The sequence below is a fragment of the Eupeodes corollae genome, chromosome 3 (genome assembly GCF_945859685.1).
Source record: "Eupeodes corollae chromosome 3, idEupCoro1.1, whole genome shotgun sequence".
Lineage (NCBI taxonomy): Eukaryota > Metazoa > Arthropoda > Insecta > Diptera > Syrphidae > Eupeodes > Eupeodes corollae.
Window position 1 is genome coordinate 114,019,184 of NC_079149.1, and position 23,087 is coordinate 114,042,270.

Consider the following 23,087-nt stretch of genomic DNA (forward strand, 5'->3'; position numbering starts at 1 on the left):
TTACCGCTAATAACCAGGGTAATCATCCAGCATCATCATCACAAGGACAAAAAAGGACACGTAACATTAACGTATATAAGAGTATAACGAGGATACACCGAAAAAGGCGATTAACTTCTTGGTGTCTTCATCGCAGCCATCGAATGTATCATCGTTAGGTATTTTTGGTATTGCCATCATTCGAAGGACCATAGTAGATATACGAAACGATGCCATCGAAGACGTCGACAACCAACGGCAGCATCATAAGAGTCAGCAAAAGACATACCAAAAAAGAAGAAGACTTATATTTTTCTTTCTATACCTTATCCTTTATAGGCGAATTCAACATAGATCCAGACGGACATATTTTCCCCCTTTCTTTTCAAGGAGAGATTTTGCTTCTTTTTTTTTTGTTCGGTTTCTGTCTTGTTTGTGTAATCCGCTTTTAGTTAATCATGTCATGTTATTAGTTAGCAGACAGAGAGCAAGTCCTGAGTCACCCCTCAACTTTGATTCTTTTAATTACATTGAATCCATCATAGAGAGCATTTTTCTATGTCTATATGAGATTGTGAATGGAAAAAGGACACCACCCAGAGACACATCACGAAAACCCTCTTCTCTTATTACTCTTATGTTCGGCTCATTGTGTATAGACTTGTTGTAATAACTTGTTCATGCTCGGAATTAATTTTGGGCAGCATTTTTGGAGTTTCCAAGCAATAAAGGATGAAAGGACGACTTATACAATCACTAGAGATGTATGTTTACGACGACGCGGTGTTTTTGAGTGAAGATGTGATTTTTTTTGAACCTGTATGAAATTTTGGGGGAATTCCTATGAGGTATGTTTTCATTAATCGACATATCTGAAACTCAATTTATTTATGATGTATGATTTGTTTACAGAGTTTTTCTGATGATGTATGACGTTTCAAGTGCTGCATCCATATAACAGCGCTTACAAGTATTTAACATTTCAGCAGAATAATCTTAAAGCTAATGGAATTGGTTGTTTCCATATTTTGGACAACGTACCGAACTTTTTAGAGGTTGGGCGGATAGCAGTTCAAGTACTCATAGCATATTTAAAAAAATTTAATATTCAATTAAAAAATTGTTAACCTTTCCATTGAAATAAGGATTAGACAAAGCCTGACTTATTGTTTCAAAATGGTGTTGCTTTTACTATGGTCAATGTTGAACTTCTTCATTTATCAATATTGGTGAAGGTGAAGGGTTTTCTGCTAAGAATTTTTCATTTTGAATAGACTTCTATTTTGACAGTCACTTTAGACACTGTCATCTTTTGACAATTGATAAGTTAAAATAATAACCGATTACTAAAAATGGAACGATTAATGCAAATACGCAAATACGGTGAAAATTTAGCAGTCAAAGTTGTAAGACTGAAAGTACTTACATAATTATAATCATTTAACTTTGAACTAGACATTCAAGTAACGGCATCAGACAGTATTTTGCGTAATAACTGAGGTCGATCACTAGAAACCGTTTTGGAAGCTACGTTAGTAAGAAAAACTCTCATACTTAGGGTTTAGCAGATCTTAGAATGTTTATTAAAAATCCTCTTTACTCCCAAGGTCTATCAGTTTGTTTCGCTATCGTGATATTGGTGCATGGTAAGGTCCTTTCTTGTTCGAAAATTATGTTATGATTATAAATTTTCTATGGCTGGAATTGGATGATAAGATATGGGTAAATTGTGGTGCTATTTACGCAGACATTGATCTCACATGGGAATGGTTGAGAGTCGTAAGTCAGTAGGCCCTAGGGACATAATTTATTTATTTATTATTAAGTACACAGTACAGCTTTCATCTTAGCAAATATTGGGACAAACGTTTACATCATTCTGTAGTATGTAGGGTTATTGCACATGGATTTTCCAAGTAATTGGGTAAAGTCTGATATCTTGTTCTCTTATCGAAGATCCTTGTTCTCGGTATGAAAGAACTTTTACTTCGTTGGACACACTTTTTTTCTTTTTAAAAGTTCGTATAAGAAGCAATGGATATGGGTTCAAGTCTGTAATCCACAAAATAAAATATGGTGTGCCTCGGGGCTCTGTTTTGTCTCCGATACTACTCACAGCTTTTCATATTCGTTTTTAGATCCACATCTCAATAATATCTGGTACGGTTAAAGCGAGATATACCCCCCTTGCAACTATGGTATAAGTGGCATTTACATCAATGAAACTGAATATCTAGATTTTCTTCCCATATGTATTACCAAGAACCTCTGGTTAATGCGGTCAAAAATGCCGCAAGATCTTATTTTTTTTTAGAAAAAAAATGTTCTCTCTTTTTGAAACAACAAAACCTCTATAGGTACGTGGCCGGTGCTCTATAAAATTTCTTTAGACTTTTTATAGTTATTGTTGACAATCACATCATTAAATCAATTACAGCTCTGAAAAATCTTCCTCAAGTTATCATATGGCCTACGGTTTTTAACGATTCTAGTGAAATAGTCAGTTGTATTCCTTCCCTTAGACAGTTTAACCACTTTATTCGGGCTTCTAAAAATTCCATGTTTATCAGTTCAACTTTGTGTCTAACATCAATCGTACTATAAAGTTTAGAGATTCCTTCTTTAGCCATACTACTTGAATGTGGAATTCGTCTTTCATTATCATTGAAATGTTCAAAATCTCGCTCTTCCTTTCGTACTCCTTCCTCTTTTCCTAATGTTCACACTGTGTCTTTGGCATATCGCAGTTAAACAAAACCCTGAAACTTTTCGACGCTGACGATATTTGAACAAGACTACAACAAAAGTCTCTTCGGATCTAGTCTAATGATCAGCCTTACTTTTAAACCAACAATTTTCTATTATTTCTCAGAATGTGTCTCAAGGGAAAAAGTTGTTTAGTGTTTTTTAAAATCACGATTACAAAAAGAGGTTTTTTAACTTGAAATATTTGTATTCCCCAAAACTAAGTGGTAGGAGTTAAAGCGATGAGGGTTTATGAGCAAAAATGAATAATTGGCTTATTTACTTCTTTGTTTATGGCTTATAAGTCAGTTCGTTTTGAGAATTTGAATTTGTCTTCAAACAACAAAAAAAACGTATCCTTACAGGATATCCTTCTTTGCACCAGTCAATCTTTGCCGCCTTCATTTCTGTCCGTTTTCCGAAAAAAAAAATAAACACGTAAAGATTGTAAACCGTTTCCAAAAGCAATATTAACAAGTTAAAGGCTAACTTAATTTTGATGGGGCGTCCTTCGTTTTGATGTTTTTATGTATGTATGTATGTAGAAGGTATTCGTATAAGCTTCTTATATACTGAAATAAAATTCCATAAAAGATTTTTTTTCTTCTTCTGAACTACTATGCAATGCCACTCCATAACTGGTTCAGTGAACAATCTTCAAGATAAATTCATATCCACTTTCGGTTATGATACTTTATTGCCATAATGAAAATCATCTTCAAAAAGTTCTCCTTCTCATCTCCTTCAAGGATTTCCTCTCTGTATCCCTGTGTTTTGAGAATCTCCGACTCACAGCATGACTCAAAATGTGTAGGGTGGCTTTTTTCCTATACAGACATATATTCGCTATTATAGGGTAGGCGGTGGTTTGAAAGGACTATGGTTTTGGTCTTTGTTAAAGGTAATGGCCTCTGTGGGAAGAATGATGTTGCAACAAACACAGTTGGAGGTGCGTATACTTACATCATGTACTATAGTTATGTTTGCCTTTATATGGGAAGGAAATTTACTCGAAGAAGTCCTTGAGAACACCTCCTTAGCGACGACGACGAAGGTGGCTGACTGCTTGCTTAATGGGTAGGTTATAGAGGTTGAGGAGTTTCAGCTTTCACATTCAAACACTGCGATGATGGCAAAATATTATTATGTGAAGGTATGTTTCTCAATTTTATTATTTTTGTTCAAGTTATGATTACGTTTTTGGTGATTGTGTATGTATGCCAAAGACGAACTGTGAGCTGCGAGCTGAGAGCTTCGAGCTCTGAATTCTGAATATTGTAAGTTTTGACAAGATTTATGTTGTTCGGCATTTCTGCGTTCAAGTTCATAATGCCAGTAATAATATTAATAATGGAGACCATTTCTTTTGGTCTGGATCTGATGGATGTAAATTTGTTACAAACTGTCTTTAAGGACTTCAATTTTTTCTTCTATGGGAACGACACATACCTACGAGTTGTACTTTTGTATAATAGCTAAAAGTATATTCTTATTTTTCCTGTTTTTTTTGGCTTTGAATATTTTGACATGGCATATTTTTTGCATTCATTTTTAGAAGAAAAAAAGTTAAAGAAGTATTTCAAGACCACATGGTGTGGTTAACATGGTGTGAAGTGGAAAGTTATTTTACTGCTGCTTTCTTTTTTTCTTGGAATATCACATGGCCTAGTTTACAACAGCTTTGGGTTCTTTGGGATGAGCTTGGTGACAATAATTTATGGAACTCCTTTGACAGGGAATTGTATTTCAAAAAGGAAATGAATGTTTCATTGGCGGAAGCGTTAAGAACACAAAAAAAGAAGAAAACAACAGCAAACGCATGTGTGCGGAAATATGAAAAATATAAATCATTGATTTTGCGCTGTTTTTTTTTCGGGCTTAGATTAAGGCAGATGTGTGGTGATTTATTTTTCGAACGAGAGTTTAAGGTTAAGAGTTTTAAATATATAAGTGAAGCTTTGAAGAATAATGACACTATATGCCTACCTTTGTAGCCCCTACCTGCTAGAGTTTGTTCAGGATGCGAAATTTGGAGAAGATGAGGAGTAAAACCTTTGGGGTGTCTTTTTTGACACTACTCCATCTATTATTTTATATATTTGTGTTTTTATTATGAATAGGTTGATGTCAAAAGAATAAATTGTACTCAAAATTTGAATTACCTTAACGGCTATAATTCAAAATGTTAAAATAGGTTTTAACCTCTGTGCTTACGACATCCAGATCCAGTCAATAGGACATATTTTTATTTATAAGTGTGAAGGTACGATTAAAATTACAATATGGATCCTTAAAATATTGCAAATCTATGACTTCTATTGTGCATATCAATTTTTCATGAAGAACATGCAGAATTGAGCACCGGCTTAATATTGAAGAAGTTTTGCCAACAAACTTTTTTCTATATGACAGTTAATGGTACATTTTCTTCCCTACAATCAATGCCAAAAAGTCTTTGAACGACCTTTTGTAGGAAGATATCTTTACAACAGGCAACAAAATCATACAAAAGAAATAAATTAGTTCGACCAAAAGTTGGTATCATTCCACACTTTTCAATCGAAATTATTTTTCACTATAGATTATTTTTAATCCAGGAAAATTGTGTGAACAATCCAATACTAATCAAAGATCAAAAATAAGTTTGATGGGTACAATAATTAAAAAATAATAACAGATGGGGGACCTCAACATTTGTGACAATTAGGGGAAGGTGGGTGGTAAAGGGTAGTTTTCAGCTGCCACGTAATTTTTTGATAGATTAAATCTTTACTTGCATATAGAAAAAAGTATTTTCGGATTGAAAAGAAATTTAAATAAAAAATTTCATTTAATAAAAACTTTATTTTTGAAAATTCACTTTTCGCTGAATATTCGAGGGGTGCAGAATATAATTTATTTTTCTTTGTATTTTTTTCACTGCACAAGCTCTTGCATACATTTTTTTAATTATATTTGATGATCAAAAATGTCAAACATATTTTAAAAAAGAGGCTGGAATGTGACCCACACTGATAACTTCCATCACGTCTCTCGATTTGTCTTGCTTAAAAGTTTGTAGGTTTTCGTGTTGGGTTAAAAAAGTTGTCAGTTGAATTATTCTTAAAAAAATTAAAATTACTAACAATATTTTTCATATATAGTTAGTTTGAAAATCTAGATTTTTTAAATAGATTTTTAGTCGAAAACAAATTTTTACCAATTTTAGTAGCATTTCTTATATTTTTACAAATTTGATAAAATAACTTGAGAGATATCAAGAACCGAACATCAGTTTTTACCGAATTTGCGGACCGTTGGATTTAAAAAAAAACCTATTGAATATCGAAACAATATTTTCTCTGAAATAAAAATAAAATTTAAGACAGTATTTTTAATTTTTGAAAAGCTATTTGAGTCGAAAGTAAATTCTTACCAAGTTTTATTATTTTTTTATTTTAGGTTTTTATTTTTTGTAAAAAAACTATCAATTCATTTTTTTCTTAAAATCTTTCTGAAAGTTCACAACAATATTTTTTAATAAAAGTAGTTTCAAGCCAATATCTCAAGTTTTTGAAAAGATAATTTAGTCGAAATTCAATTTTTACCAATTTGGAGTAATGTTTTTTAATGTTATTTTTTTTATAAAAAACTGTCAATTCGATTTTTCTCAAAATTTAACCTTATGTTAAAAACGTTATTTTTCGTTGCACAAAATTATTTTGGAGATAAAATAGGTCTTCATTCGTAAGATTTTCAAGGTTTTTAGTTTTTTTTTTTGATTTATAAAAAAAGCCGTTAATTGGATTTTTTTCAAAAATATATTTGTTTAGTATCGCGTTACAATATACTATATACAATTTAATTTCAGTCTTAAGAAATTTTGGTCAGTGAGATATTTAGGGTTAACAAAAATTTTCGCATTTTTTTTAAATTGCTATGGTAAAAAAAACCACCGACGTAATTTTCTTGAGAGCCCTTTCTTCATCTTTCTACTTTATTATCTTTATAAAAAAGTTTATTTGAAGTCGATACCTCTTCTGGTTCGGGAACGTACGGACGTACCAATGTACGAACACACGCACGCACAGACATCTTTCTAAAAATCTCTTATATCTCTTCTAGAGACCTAGAAACATCGAGAAATGTCAAAATTTTCAATTTGACAAATCGGACCCATTGCAATAACTTCCTATGGGATGTTAATTCATTTTCAGCTCCTTGTATTACTACCCATACAAAACATTCGGATAAACAGTTTTAACCAAGTTCTGGTACTAAATTTGTATTTTTGATGTCAAAACATAATTTTTCATAATATTAAATTATGTTTATTTTTTTTAAAACGTCCAGTTTAGTTATTTTTAAATTCTTATCAATTCTACAAGACAGTGCAATATGTTGAACAAAGGTTAATTTAAGTCAATTCCTTTGCCAATTATAGAAATATAGATTACGAAAATATCAAAACGGCGCACTACAGCGCTAATTGGATGTCAGGCTAGGTTGCCTTGAGATCGCCATTTGTAGAATTCGAAAAAAGGATCAGGAAAATCGTACCAATCAATTTAAAAATTTGGAGCGACTGCTACAATGGGAGTTAAAAACTTGGTTCGGTCTCATATATCTCACAATCACATTATGCAATTAACTTAAATAAAATACTATCACATACATTGAAACTTTTCATAAAATTTATATGAAATACAAAATATTTAATAGTCAATGAATAAAAATAAAAAAGGAAATATCGTTTAAAAAATGTCAAATGTTTTCCTAATACAAAATATTGTTGTTAATACTTCCAAATAATCAAAAAATTCAAACAAATGGGACCAACGATGATAAATTATGCGTAAAAATTTCTAAATAATTGTCAGTTGATTTTTTCTTAAATTTTAACATTCTTAGTCAGTGAAGTGTTCGCATTATTCTCACCAACAATGTCTTCCCAACAGTAATCAGCTTAGTACTTTTTGAAAAAGAAAGCCATTTTATTGTTAGGGTTTTAGAATTGTTGCTGGTTGTTCGAATAATTCTATAAAATTTCAATTAAATTTTGAAATTATAACATTTGTCTTCCACCAGAATTCTTTCCATCTCAATGACCGAATGGGGTTAAAATAAAAGTAAGTACAATTAAATACCATAATTTCTAACCTTGAGGCACTTTTGCAAGCTTTCAAATCCCTGAATTTTATTCTCGCAGCTAAATCCTAATACTCGTAGTCCTTGCTTTCAGATTTTCATATTACATACGATTTTTCTTCATCAACATAATCATACCGACTTACATCGCATTCCACATCATTAGTTGAATAATTACTTTCCAAAATGTCTCTTTCAAACACATAATCGATAAATTAAGTCACTAACAAGCAATCGTATATAGAAAAGTGTGTTTTTGACATCGACGACTCATAAAAGAAAATGGCATTCCCCTTGGACACTTTCATTTCACTTGAGTACCTCAATTATACTTTCCTTGTTTTTGACATAAACCACCATCTCAGTCATAGATTTTCACAGAATTCTTTTTCGAAGGTTGCGTGTACATTTTAATCATCGACAAAACGAGGCATAGTTTGAAGTGCACAATCCCCTTTAGAAGGACCAAGCAGAACAGCTATCAACAAATTCGGGCGTCATTACGTCGTCGTCGTTCGTTCTCGTCGTTTGGTCCTATGCCTGGATGTCGTCGATGCCATAATTTATAGATAATCCAACTTCGATTTCTTCTTCCTCGATACACAAATTGTAGGTAGGTTAGGTACAACAAATAATTGTAGAGTTTAGTCGTAGGACCCTTTTTCTACATCGCATACGACTATACCCAACCGGCTTAGCATATGTGTGTAGACTAACAAACATCCTTTCCATGGACATGGACATCCCGGAAAAAACGTGATATAGAGATGACAAAATAAAAAAAAAAAACAAAAATTGAAACGAAGAACAGAGGAGGATTCCCCGAAAATATTCATCCATGTGGAAGGTGTTAAATCATCTGGAAATATTGCCTAATGGATAGTTAACACGATTTTTGCCTTAGAGCCAGGTCAGATGATCCTTGCTGGCTTGTGCTGTCCCAGGGAATATATCCAACACCAAATACCGAACACCGATAGAGAGCGGACCAATTTTAAGCCCTTTTTTCATGCGAAATCCATTCAAAAATAAGAAAAGAAATATTTTTTTTTCGTCACTTTTCCTGATGTATGCGATGGGAATGGGGAAAGCAATTGTAAGTGAGATAAGCCATTTTCTATCTATGGGGTTAACATGCATTTTCATTTTCAATCATATCCCTACCACCAACAAAAAAAAAAACCGGATTCATATTTTTGACTATATTCGCAGGATTATAAATGCCTTCAAAGGGAGCAAAAGTGAGGGAGCAAAATATCAGAATCCTTATAAATCATAAACTTGTGGTGTTTTGTTTGCGTGAAAGCTTATATCATTCAAAAAAAAAAACGCAAAAGAAGAAGGAAGAAGGACGATGAGGAAAAAGGGTCGAATAGACAGATTTATTTTTCTTGTAAAACTTGACAAACGATAAGAATTTATGTAGAGCTATGAATGTATAAGGAAGTACAAGAATAACCAACCACCATCTTAAATTGATGGTCTCTCTGTTATGTTGTTTCAGGCCATCCAAGCCATCAAAGAAAAGCTTAAGTTTTGACCTTTTCCTAATCAATCCATTAGTATTCAAACGTGACAGATGAAGGATCAAAACAACTTCCGTTACATCGCATCACACAATGTTCTTATAAATAAATATAGTATATGGGTATGGGTATTTGGAAGGCTATACAAGAGTACCTACAGCAGAAGCATTTGGTCCTTTAACCGCACATAACTTATTTAATTAAAGTTAACCCGAGAGAGGGTCAGATAATAATCGATTAAGGCGGGTATGGAAATTAGACAAAGACTCCCAGTTAAGTCAGTTTATATAGTTGGATACAGTAGTTGATAAAGGAGTATAGGATGTTTTTGAGTTTATGGTCAGTCAACGACGACATCATGGTTGATGGAAGACAACAGACTGTAATTTTGTATTTGGGTATTTAGTAATATTTAGAAGGATATCATGTTGGTTGTAGGGGATCATTGAATGTTATTTCGGAATTCCATCAGAGTCAACTTATTAATTGGTTGATGAAAATTGAAATAGTTTGCAAGTTTAACAAAATTTGTAAAACTATTTTGAAATTAATTATTGGGTTTTGCTAATTAATACAGAAACGAGTGTATTTATGATATGAAGGGAATGGAAGAATTTAATTTTAATAATGTTGTGCAGAACTATCAGAATTCTGATTAGAAACACAATTACGTTCCTTATTGAATTCGATAGTTTATATGCAACTTGAAGCTTGTATCATATCTACTCGCAGTATGTGTTTAGAAATAAGTAAGCAGTTTATCCTGATTTAATTTTTAAATAAATAAAATATACAAATTGAACACTAACCGAATTGGTTAAAAAACTTTAGTTTTGTCAAAAAACGTAATGTTATGTGAATTTTTAAACCAAAATTCGTTCAATGTCCTTATGTCCAAAAACTGTGTATATGGAAATATGCATTCTTCGGTGGAATTTGTCTGAATTATCAAAAAAATAATTCTTTGATAATTTGAGCCCTTAACGGTACTATTTTAAGTTATTACAGTATTTTAAGTTTCTTTATATAATATATATTTAAGTTTTTTTATTCAAATTTCTTGAGTTTTTTAAGCAATTTATAGTATCCCGCCCAGTTAATGGTTTTTATCGAAATTGAACGTTTTACAATTTTTTTTCTCAATCTCGAAAAATGGAAAGCTTACAGGAAAGAAGTGCACGATTTTAATTTCCTACAAAAAAGTGTTGTGCAAGGTGTCGTACGATGAGATTGATTGTTTTCAATAATAGTCATGAAAGTCATTAAGTATGAAAATTTAAAAATCTTATAGATAGTCCTGAAAAACTAAACAAAGTTTGTTTTTCAAAACATTGTTGTTTTTTATAATTTTAAAAATATGATATCATATAATTTATTTTTTGACCGATTCTAAAGGGTTTTGAGAAAACTCCTAAGAACACTCTTTAAAATTAATTCTGAAATTTCATTTTGGAAAAAAAACCCAATCTTACACTTTCCAAAATCATATGGTATTCCGTAGCAGGAGCCAGAGCAATATGTTCCGTTCCATATTTTTTTTATTGAAATCCGAATAAAACAAACATTGAGTGTAGTTTCTAGGATGAATTTTCTTCAAATTTAATTTAAAAACTAAAATATACAAATATAACATTTCATAACATTCATCTTCTTTATTTATATATACAAAACCGTGTTAGTTAAACTATTTATAACTAAAAAACGGCTGTACCAATATGAAATTGGGGTATGGCTAAGAGCCAAGAAACGGATAAAGCGTTCCCGTGGGACTTGACATAAACCGTCAGTCACTATAAAACATGGTATAATAAACACGAATCGGACTTGGAATAACAAAACGCATAATCGTGATTTACTCTATGTATGTAGCCCTATTGAATACCAAAAAAAGGAAGTTTATGATACTTTAATAAAGGCAACCGATGATGAAAATGGTGGTTTAAATTTCCTGGATGCCCTGGTAGAACTGGTAAGACATTCCTCATGTCATTAGTTTTAACCACTGTTCATGCAAGATCCAACATAGCGGTTGCAGTTGCTTCTTCTGGATTAACAGCCACATTTTTAAAAGGATGCCGTACGGCTCATTTAGCATTAAAATCACCGTTTAATCTTCAAAACATCGAAGAACCAACGTGTTATATTGCAAAAGACTCAGCAATGGCCAAAGTTTTATCGGCATCGAAAATCATTATCTAGCACGAATGCGCAATGCCGCATATACGTACATTAGTAGCACTTAGATATAGGAGATTTACACAATGACTCGATATGTTTTAGAGCAGCAATGCTCTTACTGTCTAGAAATTTCCGCCAAACAGTGACGGTAATTCTAAGATCTATACGGATTCCAACAAAATAGATGCTTAACTCAAATCGTCGAATCTTTGGCGCTATGTGAAGAAACTGCAGCTGACAACAAACATCAGAGTTGCATTGCTTAATGATACACCTGGTGAAGATTTTTCCGTAGTAATCATGCTTCGAAACATAAACCAACCGAAACTACGCAAGTGTACGCTTTTGGTGGTTAGAAAATTGATGAACAACGTAATGTATGCGACGATACTTAAAGGAAAATTTAAAGGTTTGGAAAGTACTCATTCCGAGGGTCCCGATGATCCCAACCGACATGCCCTTTGAATTAAAAATACTTCAATTTCCGATCCGTCATGACCATCAACAAATCACAAGGCAAATCCTTAAAAGTTTGTGGTTTGAATCTTGATCATCTATGTCTTTCCGATGGTCAATTATACGTGGCATGTTCACGGGTCTGACGACTATCTGCGTTGTTTGTTTTCGCTCCTGATGATAAAACAATGTCGTGTTTTTTAAGGTACTTAAGTAAAGAACAACCTATGTACTTAAATACAGATACAATAATGAATGGTTAATGCAAGTACTTGATTTATTTATGTATTTTCTAATAAAAATATAAAATCCGAAAATCTGCTTTTTATTGACTTTAAGGCGGAACAAAGTTAAAATTAAAAAGTTAAAAATTAGGTGGAGCAACAGTCATTTGAAAACTAGGACCTAGTGACAACTCTCTTATTCCTGTGTGCTAATAATATTGTCAGTAACAGAGGGGACCTACAGTTTTCAGCCGATTCAATACCTCGTTAGAGAAAGTAGCAGTGAAAACAACTTAAAATGACACAAGCAGGGTTTTAACCCAGGAACTCTGGCATCACAGCCCACCGCCATAACCATTACGCCACGGCTACTACTTATAACTCGAATAGTTCACTAAAAAATACTATTACCTTCAGCTCATATATGAAATTGTATTGTAAAAAATAAAAACTTTTAAAAAAACAACTAAAAATAAGTACGAATCCATTTTTGATTCAAATATTTTGAGAAATAATCAAGGTATTGATATTTTTTTGGTTAATACAAAAAGTTTATAACATCACAAAAAATAAAAAAAAATAAACAAAAATTAGCTTAAATTATTAATTGCATACTTTATAAATATATGTGTCTGTTTGCCAATGGAAAATTATGAGATGGGGTAAAACATTTTCACATCGCCGCATACTTAATTACGTTTTTTTGAATGTCAGGAACTTTCTCGTAGGCTTAAGAAACACTAAATATTTTAAATAATCATTTCCTTTTCATATGTTATATTCAAATGCGAATTTTTTAACCCAAAATCATGGAAGATTTTTAAGAACATTTCTTTATTTGTTCATAATAATGTATTCAATTTTTAACAAAACCTATGTAAATTATACCGAAGTAAAATATCTAACAAGACATGTCAAATTCAGTTCAAATTCAAAATAAAACAATACTTTTTTTTTAAAGATTTTAGTGTCCTGAATTTAAATCTCTGCTTTACATTTTTTATCACATGAGGTTCTTATGATGTTTAACTTTAAAAATAATAAAGACAACCAAGAGCGAGATTTTTAAGGCTAAGTCAAAACTCAACATATCTTTTTACAATACGTGTACGATCATTTTTCAAAGTAAAAATCTTTGTCTTCCGTAGATACAATTCAATTCATTTTTGAACCTTTCTGAGTTATTGAAAATTCTCATTAGATATGAGTCTTTATTTGACTCTATGTAATGCTTTAAGCAAACGAATAATTTTAATTTTGTGTACACTACGCTTTGGAGTGATGATTTCGAATCCAATCTTTGATTTTAATTATACCTGTTTTAAATATGATTTTTTTTTCAAAAAACTGATATAGTAGAATTATTAAAGCGACCGATTGGTTGTAAGAACAAAACTTACTTTCAAAATGTTTTAATTTTTTCTGTTGAAAACTGTTTTAGTGTCAGTTTAAGCGTTACTTTCACATTTTTCTTAAAAAGGTATAATCTAACAACTTATTAAGATTTTTCGAAAATAGTATGAAAAGATGGCTTATGACTCAAAAAATTGGTTTTCACTTTTGTTTTTAGTTATGATAGTTTTTGAGAAAACTTCTGGGAAAACCACAGGGTTCTAACTTGCTAATAATTGTACCAACAATTGTAGACAAACAAAACAAATAGAAATGGTTTAATAACTTTCTCAAACTCACTTTAAAATTATCGATATGAAAATTGGAAAGTAATATTTTGAGCAAAAGCAACACTGCATCTCTCTTGGTATCCTTTAACACCAAGAGAGATGCTGGGAAATGGTAAGGAAGGAGAACATGTACCAAGAATTGACGAAATGCATTGTTTAGAGTTAACAGTTGATCTATCGAAATTTTGTTTTTGAGTCATAAACCACCTTCTAATAGGCTGTGGTTAAATAATTTTGTACAATGAAATCGAAGTGACAAACAGTTTTTCACCTAATCAGGCTACAGGCCACTGCTTTGATACATAATTCTTAAATGGATGTTAATATTAATTCAAAAATTATACTGGAGTGTTTCGTCATATATAAATTTGGGAAACAATGAATTATGACATTGACACTGTGTGCTAGTTTTTGCATACTTACGTGTCCCTTTTAACATCTCAACCTTAGTGGTCTGCATCTTCCTTCTTTTTAAATAAAATAAATTCTTTTTTAATTTTATATATTTATATTTTTATTAATTTTTGTTTTGTAAGTCTATTCCGAAATATTTAACATTGTAAACAGTTTTTATTTTCTTATTATACAATACAATATTTTAACCATCAGCTTTGGTTTTTTCTTCTAAGCATTTTGTAGGTAGGTATATTCTATATAAAGTTTTCTTTTTTTTAAATATTTATTTTTGTTTTTAAGTTTTAGTACGTAAGTTAAGTTACACAGTCGATCAGATGTTTAAATTATATAGTTTTCATTTTAGACCTAAAATTATTATATTTTACAATATGTACTCGTATAACTTTTTTTGTAGTATTATTTATTTATAGTTTTCATAATTATTTTAATTACAATAATAATAATTTAACGAATTAATGCCATACGTTAAAAAACACTCTGTTTTGTTTGTCTTCTCAGCAAATAATAATAAACTTACGACTATTTTTTAGTAGGTATAGGTTTAGGTATTTTTTACTATTTACATTCTTTATAATCATTTTTTTTTAAATATAGATAACTATGTTTAATAATAATTAAATTTGCTTGCGTTTTTTCTTACATTTTGTTTTTAATTGTTAAATATCATCCTAACTAGAATCTAAGTTTAATTGTAAAATATAGAGAGACTCACATTAGGGATTTTGTTTTATAGGATCATTTTATGGCAGTTCTGCCCGAGACTATAATTGTGTGTGTGTTTTTTTATAGGCAGAACAATTTAATAGGTAAAAATCAAGCATCAAGTACTTCATACCCCTCCCCCCATTTTCGTCCCCCTTCTATCTATGTCTACATACATTGGCATCTCTCATCATCAGTCTTAAAACATAAAAATACAACAGTAATAGAATTCATTCCTTTATGGAGGAAAAGTCCTTTATCGCACAGCAACAACCCTATTTAATAAATCATCAACCATACATCTCCTCCCCACCACCTCTTTACAATCTTCTATTTCTATTATATTATTTCTCTCTTACATCACACCATATTCATGCAGGAGCAGAATCTTTAATTTCAAAGAGTTTGCTGTATGCTTTTAGGATTTTCGCAAAGGACTGATGACAGGTCACACGTTATCCACCTGAGCATTATAACTAATAAGACTCCGATCACTAGATGGCGCATAAATCACATCGTTATCGTTTGCTGTGGAAATTGTCGTCGTTGCAGCCACCGCTGCCGCCGACACCTGTCTACGTCTATTGTCAGCCACCGCCGCCACCGATGCCATTAGATTATCACTTCCATTGTCATTCTGTTCCAGGCTTAGAGTGCTGCTGCCGCCGATGCTGCTGCTGGCTCCAATGCTGCGACTGTACGAGCCCCTCGTTGGCTGGCCCCGCCAATTGAGGTAAGTATTATCCGGTGGATTGGTTTCGCCAACTTTTATATAAAGTTGCTCGTCCTGGGCATGCAACAGCGAGGGTGATCCGCAACCACTATCGCAACCTGTTCCAATTCCACCGCTAATGCTGTTGCCACCACCGCCACCACCGCCGAATCCCGAATCGACCATTACCGTCGTGGAGTCGAAGTCGAGAAGACTTTTGCTGGCAGAAGAAGCATTCGACACTATGGTTGCGTTGTTTGCAATGTTGCTGCTGCCACTATTCCCCGAAGAACCGCCATTGTACTTGATCTGATGGGATTGTGGCGGCAAGGTTGGTGGTGGTATCGCCTCAACACGTTTTCCATTGTCACCCAAATGGTGGCTAAGGAAGTTCTGATTCAGATTTTGATTCTGGGGGTGTGATACTTTGAAGCGATTGTTGTTCCGTCTTATTGTTCCCATGGGGCTGCCTTGATGCTGCTGCAGGACCCCCGAAGCCGTGGTCGGGGCTGGCTGCATTCCAACATGGGTTCGTGGGTTAAACGTAAGGCAATTTGTCATATTGTTCAGCTTGTTCTCGGTTATGTGAATCTTTTCCTTCGGGTAGTAGTATTGTTCGGAATAGGTGGACCTATTTGAATTACCCCCACCTGGATACATATCGTTGGCGGTTTGGTAGACGTTTGACGAATTCGAATGCTGATGATGGTGATTACCGTGATGGTAGCCAATTCCACTACCGCTGCCGTTGCCAGTGAATCGCTGATGTTGCATTGAATTTGGATAACTCTGCTGTTGTTGGTGATGGTTGTAAAGTTGGCCATGGGTTGATTGGCTGTGATATCCGGTCGAGCCACTGCTGTATTCGTTGGGATAACGGCCCGTACCAACTATCGAGGAAGTGGCATAGGGGGCCGGGGAATGTTTTCCAGTTGTACTGCCACCGTATTCACTTGGGGCCTTGCCAAAGCTCGACACCTCAGCATAATCCGTCGGAATATTGGAATACTCGCCCACGTACCTGCAAATATACAAAAACCGAAAAAAAAAATGAGAAAATTGTAAACGACCCTTGATTAATAAATTGCCAGATTATCGGAGTGCGAAAATAATTTTCTATGGATTATAAACGATTTACGAAGTGTGGTGGTATTTTATGTCGGTACAGCTATCAGAGCTTGGGCAGTCGCATATACATACAGAACCGGACGCATTGGTCGAGGGCGACATGTTTTGTGACCGGGTGAGATAGCATTGAATTTTATGCGATTCGACGCGACGCGGATGGCCGCGGCTGGCTGTGGCGGGCGTGTGTTGGCCAACAACCGACCAGTTTTACGAATGAATATTTAATTGTAAAATCCTTTGGGGGGTAACGAAGGAAGGATTTTTGTACAGAATTCACAACCCTATATAGGTAATGATAAACTCTATAACATAGACCAATGTTTCTTTCTCGAGTTGTGTTTTTCGAGGGAAAGAAGGGTGGATGGAGAGTAAGCTTTTTATCAGTCAGCAGGTATAAAGGTAAAAACAATACGACGCAAGTAAGCCGCTTAAAATGAATTTCATTAATATGCTCGTGGGTTTTAATGAATGCCATAAATAAATATATACATACGTAAATTAAGGAGCGTCCAGCCAGAATGTGAGTAGACTAGTTTTATTTTATGCCCTTTTAAATTAAATCGTATTTTAAATTTTTAATAAAATGGAAGACACTTTACGTATCAACTCAGCGTCCCTATATTGGACGAGCGGTAAGTCTTGATGTAGTTTTTTTTTGTCACAAGTAAAATCAACTTAAGATCTCAAGTATTCATTATGATAATTTATATGAAGCGTAAGGCATAAAAGAAATAATGAGTTGATTCATCAGTAAAATAAATATTAAAAAATAATTAAATATTCAAAAAGACATCGTGGAATATTTTACAATATTAAAGAAGGGATTTGGAAAAAAATATAGTTCGAATACATCAATATTAATAAAGTCAGCAAATTTTTAAGATTTTTATGGTGTAAAAAATATTGGGACGAGTAAATATTTAAGTACAAAATGCTTCAAAAATTTAAATACAAAATAAAAAGGCAACAAAAATGCCAAAGATTAAAGGTTTTTAGACATTAAACTAAAGCCCCATTGTCATTTAAACAAAAAGTTTAAGAACCACAAATTTGTGGATAATATGGTTATCATATTTTTTCCGACAAGAAATACCAAATTTTGATTTTGTAGACAAACCTTACTTTTAGAATTGAATTTCAATATTTGTCTGAACTCAGGAAAATTTAAATAAGTTTTACTAAAGTTTAAATAATTGTATATTATTTTATTTAATATTTTTTTAACATCGGTTTCGCATTAACAAGCGTTTTCCTTATAATGGTGAATTTCCTGTACAGTAAGTAGGTTTGAAAAAGAACATGACAAAAAAAACCGATTCCAAAATTAAAATGGAAGAATATAGATATATAAGTTTTAGGAACGAAAGCATTTTACCCAACATTCCTCTTTTGAATCAGTATATTTGAAAACTGCCAATTTTCTGATTTTTGTTCGATTTCAAAATCAAAATAAAAAATAATAATTGGTCTGTCTGACTCTAATCTGTGATTTTGACGACCGGCGATTTTTCTTAATTTGTTCGATTTCAAAATTAAAATAGAAAAATAAATCTGGACAAATTAATAGTTTTAAGAAGATGATCATTTTATCCATATTTTATTTTGTTAAATCAGTAAATTTGAAGAACATTTCCTCATTTTTTTTACTTAAACAAATCAAAATATTATTAGAAAAATTGACAGTTTTGTCAAAAACAAAAAACAATTGCCACAAGGCGACAATAAATGCCACAAACGTCATTACACGTTTAAAAAATCAATTTAAAGATTGGCAATTTTCTGATTTTTTTTTGTCAAATATTGGTTAAGAAACAAAGTTCATTACAGAAATTTGAGCTCAGAAACCAATTTACAGTTTTTTAAACAACATTTTTGGCATTTATTCAAATCAAAAGGATTATATCTCTTGAATTTAAGGATATGTGTCATTTTATCGTACCTGAAATTTTAAAGCAATCAATGGAGATGGACAAAGGTTTTTAAAAAGAGTACCAACTTAATGGAACACAAAGAGTTAAGAAATTTATAAGGAGCACTAAATGCTATACAAAACAGAATCAGTCAAATTAAGCTTCACACAATCTTTTTTTTTACAACAATGCTTAAATGTATTTATTTCAAAACATTTCAACGGTTTTTTTTCGTTAACAATCCTTACCATGTTTAAAAATAAACGTGCATACAAAAAAAGATGTTTAAGAACGCTTATACGTTGGGTCTAGTGCAGACGCAGTATAAAATATAATAAATATCAACGAACACACCCTCAAATGTGACAACAACTGTCCTCTACATTTCACAATCCGATTATTTCTTTCAATAATATTGTTTTATATTTAAGTATACATCTTACAGCCGTCTAAACGTGCAATTTTTTTGCGACAATACATGCCAGAAACGTCATTATCAGCTATTGTAAGATGACGTTAAAAATTGTCAAACGTCATTGCTTAAGACTTTTGACATAATACATAATCTGTGTAGACCTTAATTCGAATAATTGAATAGAATATGATATTTAAATTCCATGTTAATATTGATAGTTTTTTGACAACAACTGTTTTCTGAATACTGACTTGCAAGATCTGACACTCGTCTGGACTAAGGTTAAGCCATTTTGAATGATCTATCTATTGGATGGATAGATTCTTAACATTTATATTTATGTATATATCTTACAGCCGTCTAAACTTGAAATTTGCCAGAAGCGTCATTATCAGCTATTGTTAAATGACGTTTAAAATTGTCAAACGTCATTGCTTAAGACATCTGACATAATACATGATATGGGTAGATCTTAATTCGAATAATCGAACCAAATGATAGTTAAATTTGAAGATATCATTGACAGCCCTTGTCAGAAAACTGACTTGTAAGCTCTGACAATCCGTGTGAACTATTGTTAAGCCATTTTAAATGATCTATCTTTTAGGTAAATAAATTCTTAACATTTAACAAAATATCTGTCCTATTTTGTGAGAAGAAAAATGGATTAAAATTATTTCTAAGAAATGAATAAAATTCGAATTTCTACCAAAAGGTTAGTCAAGCATTTCTTTCTCTCTGCAATCCAAAAGTATTCAGAATCGTACATTTAAGAATTCAAAATTTAAAATAAGAAGTCATTTAACACAAGATTCATATGAATATTCATTCATTTTATATGAATCTCTACCTTAAAAAAAAACAATTTGTCTTTCATTAAATATTTGTGTTACGAAACGAAACCTTGTCTGACTAACTAAATGTAGACGTGTATAAAACTAACATTTCATATATATCTATGGATGACCATTAGACTAATTAAATTGTAAATAACAAAAGTAACAAAAATAATTCCTCTGGACATGTAAATTCAACAACTTTATACAACTCTATATCCAGAAACATTTATGTTATTTTGTTAGAATATGCTTCTGCTCAAAATATAAAGGAAGAACATACATACTCTTATATAGAGAGAAAGAACCTAACAAGCCTTTTCAAATAAATTATTTATGTTTCTAGCAAATAATTACCGTTGTATGTTGCTGTAAACGCCCTGAAAACCTTAAGTAAACATCAACACATATTGGTTTATCATTTCAAAGCCTAAAGAGAGATAGAGCAAAGGGAAAAAGAGGGTCTGTATAAAGTTGTAGAAAAACAATAGCCAAAAACTTTACAACCTACAAAGAGTGAGAGAGTTGCAAACCGTAATTATATTGCAAAACTCAAATACATATACGCCACAGTCAGTGAAACGATATTCACACAAACGTATGTAGATAGGCTCTTTCCAAAACCTAGTAACCCAAAGCAAAACAATATACAAACAGATATAATGCCTTCGAGTTACAATTCTCGAAAATGCATCAGTTACAATAATTTTGTCAATAATCTCGCTCGAAGGACCTTTCTGTATACAAAATTGCACCAGACACAACACACAACATACATCACTATATATGTATGTATGTACATTTTAGTTTGTGTAGCATGTTTGAATGTAATTTCGACCGACATATACATACAGTATACACTCTCAATCTATGTCCATTTACATACCTTTGATTTCGATGTTGTTCAGATGGTAATGTTGTTGTTGTTGTTAGACAAACGGGTGCATAGTCGGCAATTTGATCCTTTTGCATGTCCATTGCATCACTAGCTGAAGGACGCCAAACCATACCACCAGTCGAGGCATCCAACCAAAAACCATTTCCATTGCGCGATAAACTCGGCATTTTGAGGACATCGTTTGGATGATGTGTGCCTGCAGGACGAAATGAAAAAATCAAAAAAAAAATATTGTATGGTTTATATTTTTTATTTTTTTTTAAACAAAACTGTCATAATTAATATCTATCTACACAAGGAAACAGGACATCATCAACAATAAAAATAAAATAAAACAACAACAAAAGAGGAAGTGAAATAGAAGCAGAAAATACAAAAAAAATGTCCTGAAATTATTATTAAAAAATAAAAAAACAATATGAATATAGGTTGACATACATAGATGATGTCCTTTGGATGTGCTATTCGTCTGCCAAGGAAAAGGATGAATATCTACACATACAAAATTTGTTATTGTTTTTGTTACTGTTGTTGTATTTGTGTGCATGTGAATGTGGTATTTTCTGACAGCTTTCTTTCGAAATTTATGGCATACTAAGTTTTTATTTTTATATTTTGGTTTATTTTTTGTATTTGTATTTGTATATTTTTTGGTTGCCTATATTATTTTTAATTAAAAATTTGTCCGACTGTCAACTGGGTGAAAATGAATAAACACCATAAAATGTCCTGTCTGTTTGGAAATATATATGTATATTCATACATATCTATATCTACTGGTGGATAAATTGTTATATGGGTGAAGATGGGGAGCTTTAGCTAGGATGCAGCCAGTGTGTACTCGTATATGGAAATGAATCATCATCATCATTCATTTGGCACTCTAAAGACACACACGTTGTATAAACAGGGGTGGATTTAGTCAGTTGTCATATAAAAAGGTTAAGGGCATTTTAAATGTTTCCATTTATCAGAAAATAAGGTAAGCATCTATTAAGACGCTTTTCGTTTTAGAGGTTTCATTTTGAACAGCCTATTATTTGGGAAGTTAGCACTTTCCAAGCTGTCATTTTTTGACATTTGACCGACAAAGCTACGTCATCAAAAAAAATAGAACATAGAAAATATAATAGAAATAATCTTAGCCGTATAGGTGAGATTATTGCTTCTGTTATCCGATGGGCTGAAGAACATTCATGTTTTTGTTCATTTCTCTTCAATCCTTGTAGTTAAAAATTATCAAACTATCAAACTCATTTAAGAGTGATAGAATCGATCACCAGCAATTCTGCTAGAAAATTGTCTGACCGTGTTGTATTCCTTGAAAAGGTAACTACAACTATCCACGGAGACCTTGTGATTTAATATCTTTAGATGATTTTCTTTGTACTCATGTACAAAACACAATTTAACACATTTTCTTTCTTACAAAAAAATAATCATTTATTAATTTAACTTCAAAAAATCTCATTTTCATGAATATCAAAATAAAAGCTCTTATTGGAAAACCATCTAGAGAGATATTCCTCAGTTAAAATTTAAATTCCTGAATGAAAACTACTACCAAAATATGTGAAAGAACTTTAAATTTTCAGTTTTGTTAAGAAATCTACCCCACTGCACTCTCCACCTATAGTCTGACAATATAATAGGGCAATAAGAGTCCTTTTTGCCTTATTTAACTTCCGGACAAAATTCCTTAGAATCTGTCCAGGTTTGAAGTCTCTTTGAGTAAAAGTTAAAAATATTCATGCATTTTGTTAGTTAATTTAAATATGACACACACACTTATTTTTTCTGGCCCGGGGCCCGACAATCATCTCCAACAGCCTTGTTGACATCCTCAAAGGTATTTCGCGCGTCAGCAGGACAATGACAAGGAGAATAGCGGACTATGTATGTACCTCCTGTATAGACTATGGGAGGTGCAATCAAACAGAGAAAAGTGCAATTAAAGAACGCCTCCCCGTGGCATTCCTTTCCTTCTCTTTACCTACCATCAGTCAACATACAAACACCCTACCATGCCCAGCATGACTGCGAATAAAAGTTAAAACAAAAAAAAGGAGTTATCAAAAATACTGTATCTTCTCTACGTCAAATGTGAGAAAACACAGGAGAGCATTCAGCGAACGAGCTTTATTTAATTTAA

The 23,087-nt window shown here is 32.3% G+C and overlaps 1 protein-coding gene across 1 annotated transcript in view; it reads right to left on the bottom strand.

The window, feature by feature from the left end:
• Nucleotides 1–14,409: 14,409 nt before the first annotated feature.
• LOC129951551 (protein sax-3-like) overlaps nucleotides 14,410–23,087 on the bottom strand; it is an 85,112-nt gene continuing 76,434 nt past the window's right edge. The window contains exons 13-14 of the mRNA XM_056063761.1: nucleotides 20,924–21,131; nucleotides 14,410–16,769 (exon numbers count right to left, since the gene is read on the bottom strand). Of these exons, the coding sequence (XP_055919736.1) occupies nucleotides 15,485–16,769; nucleotides 20,924–21,131 (1,493 nt within the window). The 3' untranslated portion in view covers nucleotides 14,410–15,484. The remainder of the gene's footprint in view (nucleotides 16,770–20,923; nucleotides 21,132–23,087) is intronic.